At 40.8% G+C, this 15,567-nt stretch overlaps 1 protein-coding gene across 1 annotated transcript in view; it reads right to left on the reverse strand.

Annotated features, from left to right (window-relative positions):
- Positions 1–906: 906 nt before the first annotated feature.
- Positions 907–15,567, reverse strand: part of LOC142405960 (dynein axonemal heavy chain 5-like) — a 173,474-nt gene continuing 158,813 nt past the window's right edge. Inside the window, exons 75-77 of the mRNA XM_075494186.1 lie at positions 9,791–9,999; positions 4,068–4,289; positions 907–2,702 (exon numbers count right to left, since the gene is read on the reverse strand). Of these exons, the coding sequence (XP_075350301.1) occupies positions 2,484–2,702; positions 4,068–4,289; positions 9,791–9,999 (650 nt within the window). The 3' untranslated portion in view covers positions 907–2,483. The remainder of the gene's footprint in view (positions 2,703–4,067; positions 4,290–9,790; positions 10,000–15,567) is intronic.

Genomic DNA, 15,567 nt, shown 5'->3' on the forward strand with positions numbered 1-15,567 from the left:
CAATAGTAACTAGGGAACACTGGTTGGGGAAGGTCAATGTTATACCATGTCAGTGACATTTCAAATCAAATTAGTGTTGTCAGATTGGAAGCAGCAGCTCCACTGAATGGAGGGGCAGGATAGGGCAAGAGAGGGAGACAGGGAGAGGAAGACATTTCTTTCAACAGGAAATTGTACATCTCCACTGTACTGTACTTACATGCAAAAAGAAAAAAAGGTTTGCTTATAGGATAGATTGGAGGTTTTGTTTGGTTGGTTTTTTACTAGTTATAGGAAGTCTGTTCTGAAACCAGGTGACTGTATGTTCTTCCTCCAGTTCCATATAAAACTGTACCTATCTTCAGTGAAATACCCTATGATTTGTCTGGTTCTTCTGTAATATGGCCTGCATTCTGTTCTGCAAGATTTGACGTTTTCCTAAACTGACAAACAGGGTTTAGTTATTGAAATGAAAATGTCAAAGTTCAAAGAAGCTATTTCTTTGCATTTTTACACAGCAGAACACTAAGTGCTAGAATACAATTGCCTATAGATTTCCCTTATATAGCATTTAATTTTCTGATTTTACTTGACAAAGAAAGGAAGTGATGCAGTTTCCATGGAGCTTATCATCTAGCACCACATATAACCTCTATCAAACATGTATTTTTTAATGTTTACTTCTAACTTCAATTGTTCAGAGGATGATTTGTTTTCATAGCAAGTAGTGAGTTCTTCAGGAGTGGAAAGTATTTCAATGTACACTCTTCATTTTAAGTTATTGATGTTACTGACTTGAATTTTACATCTACCAAGAGATCAAAGTTAATTTACTCCATATCCCCTCATACAGGTAGGGGACGGGGAGAACACTATGCTTTACAACCTCAATTTCTATACAACAGCACAGCCTTTTGCTGCTTGAAGTCCCCCTTATTTTTTTCATAATTTCCAAGATCAATGATCTTGAAGCTCAATCCTTCACCCTTCTCAGAAACAAATTTCTCAGTGAAATTGGTTGATGTACAGCGGTACTGCAGGGAGGCCTGGTGTATATTTTTTGTACCGGTGGTTTCACTTGGTAAGATAATGTCGCTGGCACTGCGTGTAAAACAAGTGCTGCTCCCAGCTTACTGGCAGAAAGGGACACTGTCCCTGTCCGCTCTGTTCCAAGAAGCACTTTCTGCTTAGTTGTGGTTGCGAGTGTGAATATCAAAATTCCTCAAGGAAACAGCCCTGCAATTGCTAACTGCAGAGTAAAACTGGTTATGGGAAAGGATGAACTACTTTCTTAGACACCAGCTGAAAAGAAATTGAAGTGTTTATACAAATATTGAAAGTGTTTACAAGAAGAAAAAAGTGATTAGCAAAGCACTCACTGCAAGTCCTTCTTTCGTAACATCCAACAGCAATTTCTTTAGCTTTGAATTTGTGCTAGTGAAAAAAGCCAAACACATTTTCTGCCAATAGCTGTCTGCCTATTAAAAGAGAAGTAGCAATCGCCCTTCAATTACAGGGTAGACCGCAGTGGTGGTAACAAACAAAAATTATTTCAACCATTTCAGGTGAATCTACTCCCAGAAATGGCCTGTGTGTCTTCTACTTTCTTTTACTTAAACTGATGCAAAACACAGAATAAAAAGCAGTTAAGAGGTTTGAGTTTGCAGGATTCGGGCACTAACGCCAATGGAGCGAATACTAATAGAGCCAAACTGGTGTTCAGATGTGTTTACTCTGAGAAGAGTTTCAGAACTTTTTTCTCGCTAATAATGGGGTGTGTGCACATCTTCCTTATAATGGGATATAGATTTAGAAATGAGTTAATATGTGCAAAGGCCGCTGCTTGTGCAAAGCTAAACTCGCCTGTTTGTACAGCTTCTGTGATCGTTAGCATAAACAAGTGACTGTTCAAGGAAATGGCAGCATCCATTTGCAAAACCACCCAGTAAGTTTACAAATGCAAAATCAAAGGAACTGTGCATTGGAATACATGCAGATAAACATAAAGTTTTACCATACATTTAATTCACTTGTCATTACAGCTTTAATAATGCTATGGATGATAAGTTTTTAACTACAAAGTTGCATTTAAAAAGAATTATATCATGTTATGAAGAAGTCTTGTATTAAGAAGAAAAGATAACATCTACAAAAGAACCACCATAAACGTTAGAGCAGTTGTCACTATCATAAGCACTTTTTTCCTAGTGTTTCCATTATAAGCATGCTAGTTGATTATATTCTCGCTTGCTTTATAACAGTTGCCAAATTTTACACCTGCAACTGTTTTCCCTCTGATATTCCCAGCTTAAATAGATTTAGCATTTTTGCTGTGAACAGAATAAACTGATCTATGTGTAATTAACACAATCTCTATACGTCACTTGTTAATTCCCATACCCCTATGAGAAGGTAGCCACCATTTTGTCAATAACAACAGAAGTCCTACTGGCTGCAGATTAATCTTCCTAGGTGGTCCTTTCTTTATAGCTATCTGTTGGTCATCATTTTGAATTGCAGAGCAGTGCAACCCCCCGTAAAGTCCAATGATCAGGATTCTGCACTGTTTTCAGATACAAAGAGAAAATATATGTCAGATCTGTTCTCCGAGGCTTTTTGTAGACAGGGCAGGAGTACACACTTCCTTGTTGCTTCTTTGGGTCATGTAGTGCTGTTGTGCTAACAGCATACACATGGACTACAGGAAGACTTGTGAACAGCACCTGAGAATGTTAAAAGAGACATGGGGCTTGGCATTAGAGAGGCAGGATAGGGTGTCTGAACTCCAAATGCTGGAACTAGATTCAGCGATGGCCTTCAGCAAAAGCACCAGCACCTCAGCAGAGGTACACACGAGAACACAAGTCCTATGCTCGCTACTACATTGACCCTAACTTTAAGCCAGCGGCAGCTCAGGGACAACAGAGGTCAAGAAGCCTGGAAGGAAAAGAAAGCAGCAGAAACCTGGAAAACTGCATGTCATGGAAGTAGACGGAAAAACGACAGGGTGGTTCTAGGAGGGAGAGAGACCGTTGTCTTTTTTCCCATCCTTTGCCCCTTTAGCTAGTGTTCCCCATTCTTTCCCCACCTCCCTTTCCCTGAATGGCAGGACTGGAGCTACAAAGGCCAAGCTGCATTTAGCAAGCCTCCTTGTTACCTCTGCACTGCTGGCAGTGGAGCTTCAAAGATCCAAGGTGCCTCTTGGGTGTTTATCCAGACTAGCTCCCTTCAGGTCTTCCAGCAATATAAAGTATTCATTGGCAGGGGGGAAAAAAAAGACCCAAGCCCAAGAGCAACAAGGAGGCTTGCTGAACACTCTAGAGCACTTGAGTAAACTCCATGTTTGAAGGTGTCTTTTGACAAACCAGGCAACAGCTGTCACCAGAAGCTACAGCTGGCAAGGTTTGGTTTGGAAAAGTTTGCTCTCAGCCAGGCACAGAAGTGCTTTACCTATGGAGAGGAATTACCTCAACTCCAATTCCAGGACAGTTATCACTGGTTTGGAAAAAGTTTACCAGTGCAGACAATGGCAGCTTTCCCTGGGCAGTGACCACACCATCTAATCACTACTCCATAGCCAGGTTTTAAATCTGGTTGGTCACATCAGTAAAATGTAACTCCATGCATGGATAACTGAGCATAAGCCCAGAACTAATACTCTTCCTCCTATTCAAAAACAAATGTCAGGGGTGTCTAGTTATCCAAACACTGACCTCACAGCAACTGCCATCAAACCCAGTACTGGGCTTTGGAAGTTGTGATAGGGTCCCACTTGGTCAGTCAAAAGAAGGCTAACTATGGGTTGCACTATTTTATTCAAACATAGCTGTGCTTCTAGGACCCCTGAAGCCAAGGAGCCCGGCATCTGGTCTGCTCTAGTGCAGCGCATCCTAAATTCATTTTCTGACAGAAGTCTTTTTGTTCATTTCTGGTGGGTAAACACTCCGTCCTCTTCTTAAAATACTGCTAGTATTTTACCCTCTTGAAACCTGTTGTGAAATCACTGCTGCAGGCACTCAAAATACTTCCTGGTGTTCTCTGAGCACACCATATTATGCCACAGTCAGTCAGGCTCACTTGATCCTTACCTTTGGTGCTGACTCAACCAGCTTACTGTTTCTGCGGTCCCAACCTGCTCCTTCGAGGAAAAGGCCATATATGTAAACCCCACCAATGTCAGCAGGAGGAGGGCCAGCAACATCTTCTTTCATCATCTTGGTCACTTCATTGTGTAAAACAACACTGTCGAGTGACCACCCTTTTGCTAAATTCATGCGAGTTGTCTCTTGCCTCACAGCAGTTAGGAATCCCTAAGGAGATTGAATATGACAGAGTGTTTTAAAATACTTGAACTTACCCATTTCGAACTTTTTTTCCTATATAATAGTGACATCAGCAGTATAAAACCTCATCCCACAGAATTTTATCTGCATACAAAAACTAAATTCAGTTGTGTAAATCCAGTGCTTTCCTACATTTTCCCAGTACCATGCATTCTTATATACTTGGTGTGCATGTGTGGGTGCTAAGAAGCCACCAAATTGGCTTATTTAACATATCGGAAGCTGCATGTATAACTCACCTCACCTCACACGCCTACTTTACAACCAGCCAGATGGAGAGAGGTTTACAAGGCTGCCAGACTAATGTGTTTTGTGAGGTTCCAAATACAGGTAATTGCTAAGCCACAAATAACACTGGTATTACATGTGCTATATTACTCACCTTTTCTTATACCAACATTGTAAAATTGCTTTTCAGTCAACAAATTATGAAGCATTTTACAGAATACAAAGGAAGTACAAACTGGAATCATGCAATTAAATAGTGAAATGCCTCTGTCACTTTGCTCAGTGCAATGCCTTAATATACTACAACAACATACTATTGTAGACACCACCAAGATAAACTCATAGCACTTCAGCAGCACAGAATGAAACTCACTCTCTGTTCTAAAGAGCTACAATCTCATGATATAGTTACAAGCTATCACAAGACAAGCCAGGCTGAAGGTGCTGGTTAGCTTCTCTCGTATAACTGTCCATGTGCACGCACACTGCAGTACATGGGAAGTACCTTAGTCCTAAGAGACAGGAGGGTATAGGCTGCTTTGCACTTCCAGTGGACATGCTGTGGACGTACACCTTATTTTACTCTACGGAAATCCATTTGCATAGCCACAAGATGAATGAATAAAACATAAAAATTGAAGATGCAAGACCAAGAGGAACTTACTGAGAAGGACAACTAGGAAGGAAGAAGTTTCAGGACAGATTTAAGAGCAGAGAAAGAAGGTATCTGGAGACAGAGGTGGAAGAATACAGAGCCACACGGGGAACACACAAAGGTGGGTATTAGAGACCCAACAGCACAGCTAGGGAGAAATCAGGAGCAATGAGGTAATTGAACAAGCTTTTTATTTTCCTTCAGTATCCACAGCGCAGGATGCTCTGTTGAGCTACTGTTAGGGCCAAATGTATGGAAAGAAGTCAGATGTGGAAACAAGCGCACATTGGTCTACTGAATGCAGGGGCCAATGCCTGGCTGCTGGGACTGGAGTGCTTGTTGCACATGGTAATCACTTTGTAGCTACGCAATACCCTTCCAGTTATGAGAACATGAGATGACATTCATGAACTCAGATGTATCGGTTAACTGACATTGGTTGATTCTCATTAATATCATTCCAGAGACCTCAGGACAAGTGGTTTAAAGAGGTTTTGTCCTGGTTTCAGCTGAGCTAATTTTCTTTATAGTAGCTGGTGTGGGGCTGTGTTTTGGATTTGTGCTGAAAACAGTGTTGATAATACAAGGATGTTTTAGTTGTTGCTGCACTAGTCAAGGACTTTTCAGCTTCCCATGCTCTGCTGGGTGCAGAAGAAGTTGGGAGGGGATACAGCCAGGAGAGTTGATCCAAACTGACCGAAGGGCTATTCCATACCATATGACATCATGCTCAGTATATAAAGCTGGGGAAGAAGAAGGAAGGGGGGGACGTTCAGAGCAATGGCGTTTGTCTTCCCAAGTAACCATTACGCGTGCTGGAGCCCTGCTTTCCTGGAGATGGCTGAACACCTGCCTGCCCGTGGGAAGGAGTGAACGAATTCCTTGTTTTGCTTTGCTTGCGTGCACAGCTTTTGCTTTCCCTATTAAACTGTCTTTATCTCAACCCACGAGTTTTCTCCCTTTTACTCTTCTGGTTCTCTCCCCCATCCCAACCGGGGGGAGTGAGTGAGCGAGCAGCTGGGTGGGGCTTAGTTGCTTTAACCCGTGGGGTTAAACCACGACAGGTTTTGTGATAGCACAGATAATTGTAATTGTGTTTGAAGTAGTTGAGAACTCTAGCATATAGCTGAGGGAGACAGGATTAAAGGCCAAGTTCTTCTATCAGGAATGCCATTAAATGAAAGCAGAATCCTTGTAGTTAATTTGTGGAATTTTAATTTGTAGAAACATGCTAGTACCAATAGTTTAAAATACATGAAGTGTTCACTGCCAGAAGGCCCCAGAGGGCTACTAGATCCCAGATATACTGGAATATTAAAGAAAGAAGAGCCTGAAGAGGACAGGACAGAGCAATGACTGTATTAAGGGAATCAGTTCAAAGGCACTGTGGAAACACTAGAATAAAAGTAAGCTCGGAGCTGTGAGTTGTCTTCAGGGATAAGATTTAGACTGCAGACTATTCTTACAGAGATGGCAGGACCTATACGCTGTCTGCAGTGGGACTTGTAACACTTACCTGCTCATTTGAATGAGTCCTAGACAGTGTTTAAAGACTACAGCTGTGAGCTGCAGGCCCAGCTGTGTATCCCAGAGCAGGTGAACGGCACAATAAACAGCAAGGAAGAATCAAGTGGCTTGAGGTGCCACTGTATGACTGAGGGCTTGGCTCCCCCCAAAACCCTCTCTCAGGGACATAATGGACCACTTGCTAAGACATTTATTTTGATTTCTGGTAATCTTTGCCCTGTTTTTTTTTGTTTGTTTGTGTGTTTTGGGGTTGGGTTGTTTTTTTTTTTTTGGGGGGGGGGGGGCATGTTGAGATTTCAGAATCAGGCAAAATTATTTCTTCTTTCTTCACCTGCCTTTTCCTGAACTTCTCCCTGGCCTGCTCACTGAAGGCTGCTAAAGCTTTGTCCCTTTGCCTGCTAACAACCCATGCAAACTAACTCTGAACCTTCTAGTAAGGGAGAAGCAGACATCCATGGAAGCTATGACAAGAAATATGGAAACCAGTTAAGTCTATTGCTTTCACAATCATATTCTCTCCTTTACCTTGCTTAGGAGGTTCCTTGTTTGTCACTTATTTTGCAATTTCTACAGCAAGCAAATTATGGCAGGTTTACTAGAATTAAGTGGGCACTGAGGAATGGAGGCATTGTACTTCATACCTTATTAGTATTCACATTGCTTTGGCATCTAAGGGTCTTAGAAATAGGCTGAGGGTTCATTATGCTGAGTACTATACAACCAGAAGGACAGTTCTGCCTCACAGGGCTTAAAATCCATATATAGGACAAGTGACAGCAACTGGATACAGAGATGCAAACACGGAAACAATAAAACAGTATCAACCACAAAATGGCAATTGGGAGGTAGAAATGAGATATGCATAGTGTCAGGTTTTTTGAGGAAAAAATCCAGTAACACCAGATTAACTTCAAGGAGTTAAGAAAATTCATGGCACTTCTTGTTTTGTTCAGCCCAGTTATCTTGGCCCAATGCAGACACACACAGGGAATAAGGTTTCTTTTACATAAAAGCCTGAGCCTGCTCTCATTTGTATCACTATAAATAAAGATTAACTTCTGTGAAATTACTGAATTTATCCTAGTGTATAAACAGCCCAAGAGAAGGCAGAGTCAGGTCCTATATTATTTTTTATTGCCAGAATGCCTCATTCTCCCAGTGCTATAAATCTACTTTATTGTCTTGTGTTATCCATGGCATTTATCCATTGACTATAGAGCAAACAGTGAGATCTATGCAAGTAGGCAAATTACAAATTACTTAGGAGCTGCATTTCATCTCACAAATGAAAGTATTTTTCTGACAATTTCTCAGCCATTACAAACACGCCATTAGAACTGCAGCACTAATACTTCATCACCTCAACTTGCTTAAGATGAAAATCAATTTTCTTAACATATGAAATACTGATTTTAAACACAGAAATATGACTATTAACAAAATAATAGTTAATTAAATAGAAAAGGAGTCTTTGCTCAGGTGAATTTCTTGTAGAATGAGCCACTCCCACAGCCTGGGTTACAGAAAATGGAGACTATAACAACAACCATCTGATTCTTAAGCTTCTTAATTTATTATTAAAAATAAATTTTTAAATCAGGTAAGCACATCTCATTCTCAGATTTTTTTCACTGCACACTATGTATTTAGGGACTTTTAGAACTACGTGTTATGAAGTGTTTAAATTTTGTATTTCTGGAGGCTTTCTCACTTACTATGGTCTATTAAATCACAACTTGTTTGGGGACATTTTACTCTGATTACTTGGCACCTTTTTTTGAGAAATCCAAATGCATGGATCAAAAAAAAATGTAGGATGCCCAATTTGGGCTGGCAAAATTTCAGAATCGACACAACCGCAAAGCACAAATAAGCCATCTAAAATGGCCAGTACAAAATCTGTATCAGGTCTTGCTCATCTGTAGTGCAAAAGCAAACACCAACAAAACCAAAATCTATTAGGGTTGCATCCAGACTGATCATTGCAAAAGTTACTTAGGAATATTTCAGAGTGCCACTATCAATGTGTTGCTAACAAACCAAGTGTGGAAGCAGAATCATTTTATTAAACCTCCTACTCCTCTCCCTCATACTTTTGCTTGGGAACCCTTTGCTAAGGGATTCCGTGAGCACACTTCCATGCTATAAAGTGGTATTGGCAGACAGCTGACACAGACAGGATAGATGATAGATGCATATTTCCCAGCAGTAGTCCTAGAGAATATTTGCCACTGTTGCTTTCTCTATTCTAGGCAGCTGTTTCAGCTAGCTTTTGCATTGCTAACAAGTACTGAGATTAAAATAGATCTTTAAAATAGCTTTTTGCTAAGGCTTCACAGAAACCTGTTGGCTGGATACTCTCACAATGACTCACTTCCACAACTCTTACTTCCCACAAACATCTGTGAATCATAAAAAGCTTTAATGAATGTGGATAGCTGTGCAAAGAAACTACACATCATCTAGGTATGTATACTTTACTTCTTTTAGCTCTGTTCTCAGCTGTTCCCTTTTTTGTGTTTCATTTTGTGCCAGGTTTTTATTTTAGATGGTGCAGGCAAGAGGCTGTATTTTTTATACGTCTCTGCAGACCAAGTCTGGCACAATTCTGGAGTGGTATAAATAACAAACCTTCCATTTCAAGGAACTGATTTGCAAGGATTGAGAGCCAAATCCAAATCTCTTCTTCCTATGTCAAAGTTTTGAAACCTACCTTGTTTTGTACTCAAAGGGATTTTCATACAATGAATGAAAAACAGATTACTGTAACAGAGGAGGGGGAAAAAGAGGATAACATTGAAATGTGAAAAGATGTATTTACCCAATTTCCACACTATAATTAAAGCAACCAGAAGATGCATTCCATTATTTCAGTAACGTTATTTTGGTCTGGCAAAAATTTCTTCAATAGATGTTGAAGTTAATATATCCTACATTTATGCTAAAAATTGAATTTAGATTACACTTCATGTAGTCACAATTGAGTCAGCTTGAAGTTCTCTCAAGGTCTAATTTAACTGTTACATAGCAGTTAAAAAGATCAATCTGGCAGTCTTACCTGTGGATTAAAGAATCCTGTCATCCAGAATTGATTTGGTCGGCCATCCTGCAGCCAACTGCTGAACTGCTGGTTTCTTTCAAGAAGCTCAGTAAACCAAAATCCTAAAGTAGCTGACTCCCAGGAAATCCTAAACCATAGTTTTGGAATTCTAGCATCATACATATTATCTAAAGCATCTTGCAATTCTTCTGACATAATTATGGTTCCTAGAAGATAAGTGAAACATTCAGAATGAACTTTCCCCTAGCTTGCAAAGGCAATTAAAACTTCCAAATGACATTCTGACTCTAATAAACCCCTTTTGTTGTGCCTTAATTGCACACCTGTTGCACTAAAGTCTTATCAGTTTGCAATTAATTTGCTCAAACCTATAAGACTTGATTCAAAGTTAAAGGTGAAAAGATAAATTATATTTCTTCTGTTATTTTGATCTGAAATAAGGATTTTTTTTTTAAATAACTCCTTCTCCCTCACACATAATATTTATATTCATTATATTCACACTGTGTTTGGAATGTGATTAATCATTCAAATTTTTTTAATATATTTTATTGGTTCCCACATACATGATCAATGATAGAGATATACTGAGTAACTCATCTATATCCTAAGCATGTACTGACAGTGATTATATTCATGAAATTCACTGTTATTAATGATAACTTTGTACATTTCCATTATCAAGATTCCCAGGGGGAAAGCAGTACATAGAATAAACCTAGAGGCAAAATTTTTTATATATACTTTTGCCAGTGGCAGTGTGTACTCACATATTCCATGCACAGTACTGTTGCTTCCACTAAAATATTGGCATTTACTAAGACAATGATTTTTCAGTGACACTCACCATTCCATGTGCCAGAAGTTCCTACATCTTATTGGTTTGTACTCTTAATAGTACTGAGAGCTGGCACATGGCCATGCCTCAGGATGTCTTCTCTATTCCAGCTAAAATATTTTAAATTATAGAAAATTGTCTGGTAGCCCCCACTCCAATTAAATGTTCATGTAATACCAATGTTCAATGCATTGTCATACACACAACTGCTGTAATTGCCACAAGGATTACATGAGATACCAAACAGAATTAGGCGGCTTCCACCACAGAATATGTAAAGGAAAGAGAAGTGGTCTGGGTGACTGCAAACAAGAACTGCAGTAGCCCATCCAAACATATCTGTATGAAAATGTGGCCTGTAATAAGGAAGCATTTCAAACTCCTTCCTTCCATTGAGGTTGGCAGGTCCCCAGTTCAGGGGAAGGAGAAGAATATCCAGAAACAAAACACCAGCTTTTAATTTAGAAGAATGCTTGTATAACAGTGTGTGCAAATCTGGTACTTTCTACTATATATCAATGGCAAATAGGCTTCATTTTCTTCTAGCAGATAATGACCTGCTCTCATTTATACACACCTCTTTTTGTGCAGCGAATGCTATGAGAAACCCATCAACTTTTACAAAACTGCAAATATTAAAAAACACTGCCTATCCCACTGTGGTGGTTTGACCCTGGCTGGAAGCCAGGTGCCCAAAAAAGCCACTCTGTCACTCTCTTCCTCAGCTTGACAGGGGAGAGAAAATATAATGAAAGGCTCATGGGTCGAGATAAGGACAGGGAGAGATCAGTCACCCGTTACCATCATGGGCAAAACAGACTCAACTTGGGGAAAATTAATTTAATTTATTACCAATAAAATCAGAGTAGGGTAATGAGAAATAAAAACTAAATCTTCAAACACCTTCCCCCCACCCCTCCCTTCTTCCCAGGCTTAACTTTACTCCCAAATTCTCTACCTCCTCCCCACCAGTGGTGCAGGGGGTTAGGGAATGGCGGTTGCGGTCAGTTCACCACACGTTGTCTCTGCTGCTCCTTCCTCCTCAGGGGGAGGACTCCTCACACTCTTCCCCTGCTCCACTGTGGGGTCCCTCCCACAGGAGACAGTCCTCCATGAGCTTCTCCAATGTGGGTCCTTCCCACGGGCTGCAGTTCTCCACAAACTGCTCCAGCGTGGGTCCTTTTCATGGGGTGCAGTCCTTCAGGAACAGACTGCTCCAGCATGGGTGCCCCACACGGTCACAAGTCCTGCCAGCAAACCAGCTCCTGCGTGGGCCCTTCTCTCTCCATGAGTCCACAGGTCCTGCCAGAAGCCTCCTCCAGCGCAGGCTTCCCATGGGGTCACACCCTCCTTTTGGCATCCACCTACTCCGGCGTGGGGTCCTCCACGGGCTGCAGGTGGAGATCTGCTCCACTGTGGACCTCCATGGGCTGCAGGGGGACAGCCTGCCTCACCATGGCCTTCACCAGGGGCTGCAGGGGAATCTCTGCTCCAGTGCCTGGAGCACCTCCTCCCCCTCCTTCTTCACTGACCTTGGGGGCTGCAGAGTTGTTGCTCTCACATATTCTCATTCCTCTCTCCGGCTACACTTGCTGTTGCACAGCAACTTTTTCCCCTTCTTAAATATGTTATCCCAGAGGCCCTACCACTGTCGCTGATGGGCTTGGCCTTGGCCAGTGGCGGATCCATCTTGGAGCCGGCTGGCATTGGCTCTATCGGACATAGGGGAAGCTTCTAGCAGCTTCTCACAGAAGCCACCCCATAGAGCCTGCCTGCTAGCAAAACCTTGCCACACAAGCCCAATACACCCACATTCTCTGTGATGGCTTTGTAGTCTGGTTCAGAATTGTGTTTTGGGACAACTAAGAGTCTTTTATAACACAATTAATAAAGCTTCTCTTTGGGTATAAATCTCCTCTAACATATAACCAAGAGCACCAACATTTAAGAAAGAAGCCACTCTATGTCACCTCTCCTTTGCCTAGAAAAATGTAATATTAGACCATACACTCTATTCACCCTCTGGAGGCAGAAAAAGTGGAAAAAAATCATGCAACACATGTTGGTTTCAACTTCAGGGCAACCGTAGTGAGGGCAGAAAACAAGTGAAGAGCATCCCGTTTGAACCCTGGGGATCATTACCATCTGAACTAAGAAAGAAAGAACTCTTTCATCTCTGGTTCTTCCTTCTTTTCAGGCTGATGCAGCTAACTTTCTCCTGCAACAAGGGTTGTCAGAGAGCCACATTTTCTTCCCTATTTTTGTGGGCAGGCTGGAGCTTTTCAAGTAGGGAGATACAACCAGTCTCTGCCCTGAAGCATGGTGAAATCTCTTAGGATGTCTGCCCGTTATGACTCAGAGCAGCTGCTGAGAACGCTAAGCCAGAGTGTTCTTGGGGATGAGGTATGTTCACAGTTCTGGCCTTGCCCATATAGCTGCATAAATATTCCTAGTGAGTGGGTGTCATCTCTGGCCGTAGGCATACAGTGCTTGAATTTCAGCACTAAATGACATCTGTGGGTGTTGGGATGCATTCCTGCAGCTAAAATACTCCGATAAAAATAATTAAAAAAATAAAATAATTGTCAGAAATAAAATTAGTAACACATGAGAAAAATAACGGCATCTTTCTGGAGAAAGGTGATACAGGTGTTTGAAAAACTATATGTGATAAATTGAATGAGTAGCACAACACCATAGGCTTCTCATATTTAACTTCTGAGAAGCTCAGAGCACTGGTTACCATATGAAGAGACTGAATGTCCTATGAACTTAACATGACAAACTTGAATGTTCTATGAATCAGACAGGCCAGCTGCTTATAACTTGGTTATTTTGAGGTTTACTTCATGATATTCACTTTCTTGAATGGAATAAAGCCCATCTGAAAATGACTGATGAAAAGTGAGGTCAGTTAAAGACATTAGGGCATTTCCATGCTTCAAAAATAATATGTACTGTAAGCATACTGTTTGCACGGCACACAGTTTGAAAATTAGTATTTCCCTTTTTCATTGCCCTAAATTTATACCATCTCACTTCTAAACCACATCTAAATCTATCCAATTTCTCTGTAGTGAATAAGCCAAATAAAGCTACTCAGTTCTGAGGATAACTAGTTTTTATTGTTAATTAAAGTAAATAGTCTGTTCTTTTAAATTGGTGTGGTTTTAGGGTCATTCATTCAATAGACATAATGCTTTGAATGGACTACATCAGGACCTTGTATTATTTCATGGAGTTGCCCCTTTTCACTACCATACCTACCACAAGCTGAATCTTAAAACTGTGGAATTTGTAAAATTTGGATCTACATTTTGAATTTCACATTTAGGAAAGCCTGTATCTGGACTAGAAAACGTGCGTATCTCATTTAAATGAGTGGATAAAGTTAGGAGCAAAGGAAGGATCTTAAACTCCAGCATGAACCAAAAAAAGCCTCACTCCACTGACTGATTCTCTTCCCACAGGCACAGATGTGAATCAAGAATAACCAGAATAATTATGTAGGATATAAATGAGATGAGAAGAAACTAGTTTCTCAATCAAATACAGTTTGCCAATAGCTGACATCATTATAATAGGATTGGAGACTATCCCTTGAGGATGATACTTGCTAGACAATGAGTTTGTTAAGCTAGCCTTAACACTACACAGAGGAAAAAGCTCAGTGTAAGCATCAATCCATTCTTGACTGTCACAGTTGCAGCTGTAGAAGTTGATCTTTTCAGCCTTTAATCCCCACTCAAGTTTACCTCCCAAGCAACCAGGTTTGTTATTGGACCAGTCATTCCTTGCCTCCATCACCAAGGTGTAACTTCCTCTTCTTCGTTGAACACGATGAAGAGAAAATCCCAAATTGCTTGTAACTTCATAAGCTTTCCTCCCTTTCTGCCTTATGGCAACAGCTAACTTGCTTGTGCTTTCCCTAAGGAAAGCATTATTTATTATTCCACCCAAAGGTACAAAGTACTAGATGAAAACAATAAAAGCTAATGTATGTTTCCCCATACCTAAAACGTAATCTTTTTTTTTTTGCAAGCTTTAGCATGTTTCTGCTAGCTCGGTGACCACCATTGCTGTGCTGAAAGAAGTCAACTTCTTTGCTTCAGGCAGTTCTTTGGATATTTCCCTCTTTCTTCACTTGCAGCACTTGGGCGCTTCAGCATTTGGAGATGATTCCCAGGAAGCTCTCAGAAGCTCATTTAACTCCACCATGCTGTTTTAACCCCAAGGTCCTCAACAATTTATCACCTTCTTTTGCTCCTAGTCTCCAGAACAGGAAGAGTAAATCAGGCAGCTGAGCCCTGCAATGCACAACACTCTCCATTTTTCACTTGTAGACTGTGGTATTCTCTCCAGCTGCACCTAACCTTTGCCCCTGTTCTGTTTTCTGTTTGTTTCCCACCTTCCTTTTCTGGTGCAGAATCCTTCGATTTAATTCAAGTCAGGAGAGATTACAGGAACTGAGAAACTTGAGTAGCATGCGATTTTTCACATAGAAGAGCACACAAATCCTAGATTCTCTGCAACAACTAATTCCTTCAGTCAGTAAGAAAATTTGAAAGTAACCTTGCAAATTGTTCTGAAACTTACCAGCTCCAGTACTAAATGCACTTGGCTGCACCCACCAGAGGACTGAAAATAAACATTTTAAAGCAATAATTTGAAGATGAAAATCCATGCACACCTCCCAAAAAGTAATACAAATCACTACCCTGAGCTGGAGTAACAGAACAGGCAGATAAACTGTTTTCTGCAGTTTGTCCTAAATGTGCAATGTGTGCTTCTAAACAGTTATCCTGGCCAGCATTATGGCAAGCATACATAACACTTATTAAGAAGTCCAGAAATAACATGCCACATTTTGTAAAAGACAACAGGAGGCATTCTGGCAGTCTTATCAGGATGAGAAGTAAATAATGGATGAGAGCTG

Source organism: Mycteria americana, chromosome 2 (genome assembly GCF_035582795.1).
Source record: "Mycteria americana isolate JAX WOST 10 ecotype Jacksonville Zoo and Gardens chromosome 2, USCA_MyAme_1.0, whole genome shotgun sequence".
Classification (NCBI taxonomy): Eukaryota; Metazoa; Chordata; class Aves; order Ciconiiformes; family Ciconiidae; genus Mycteria; species Mycteria americana.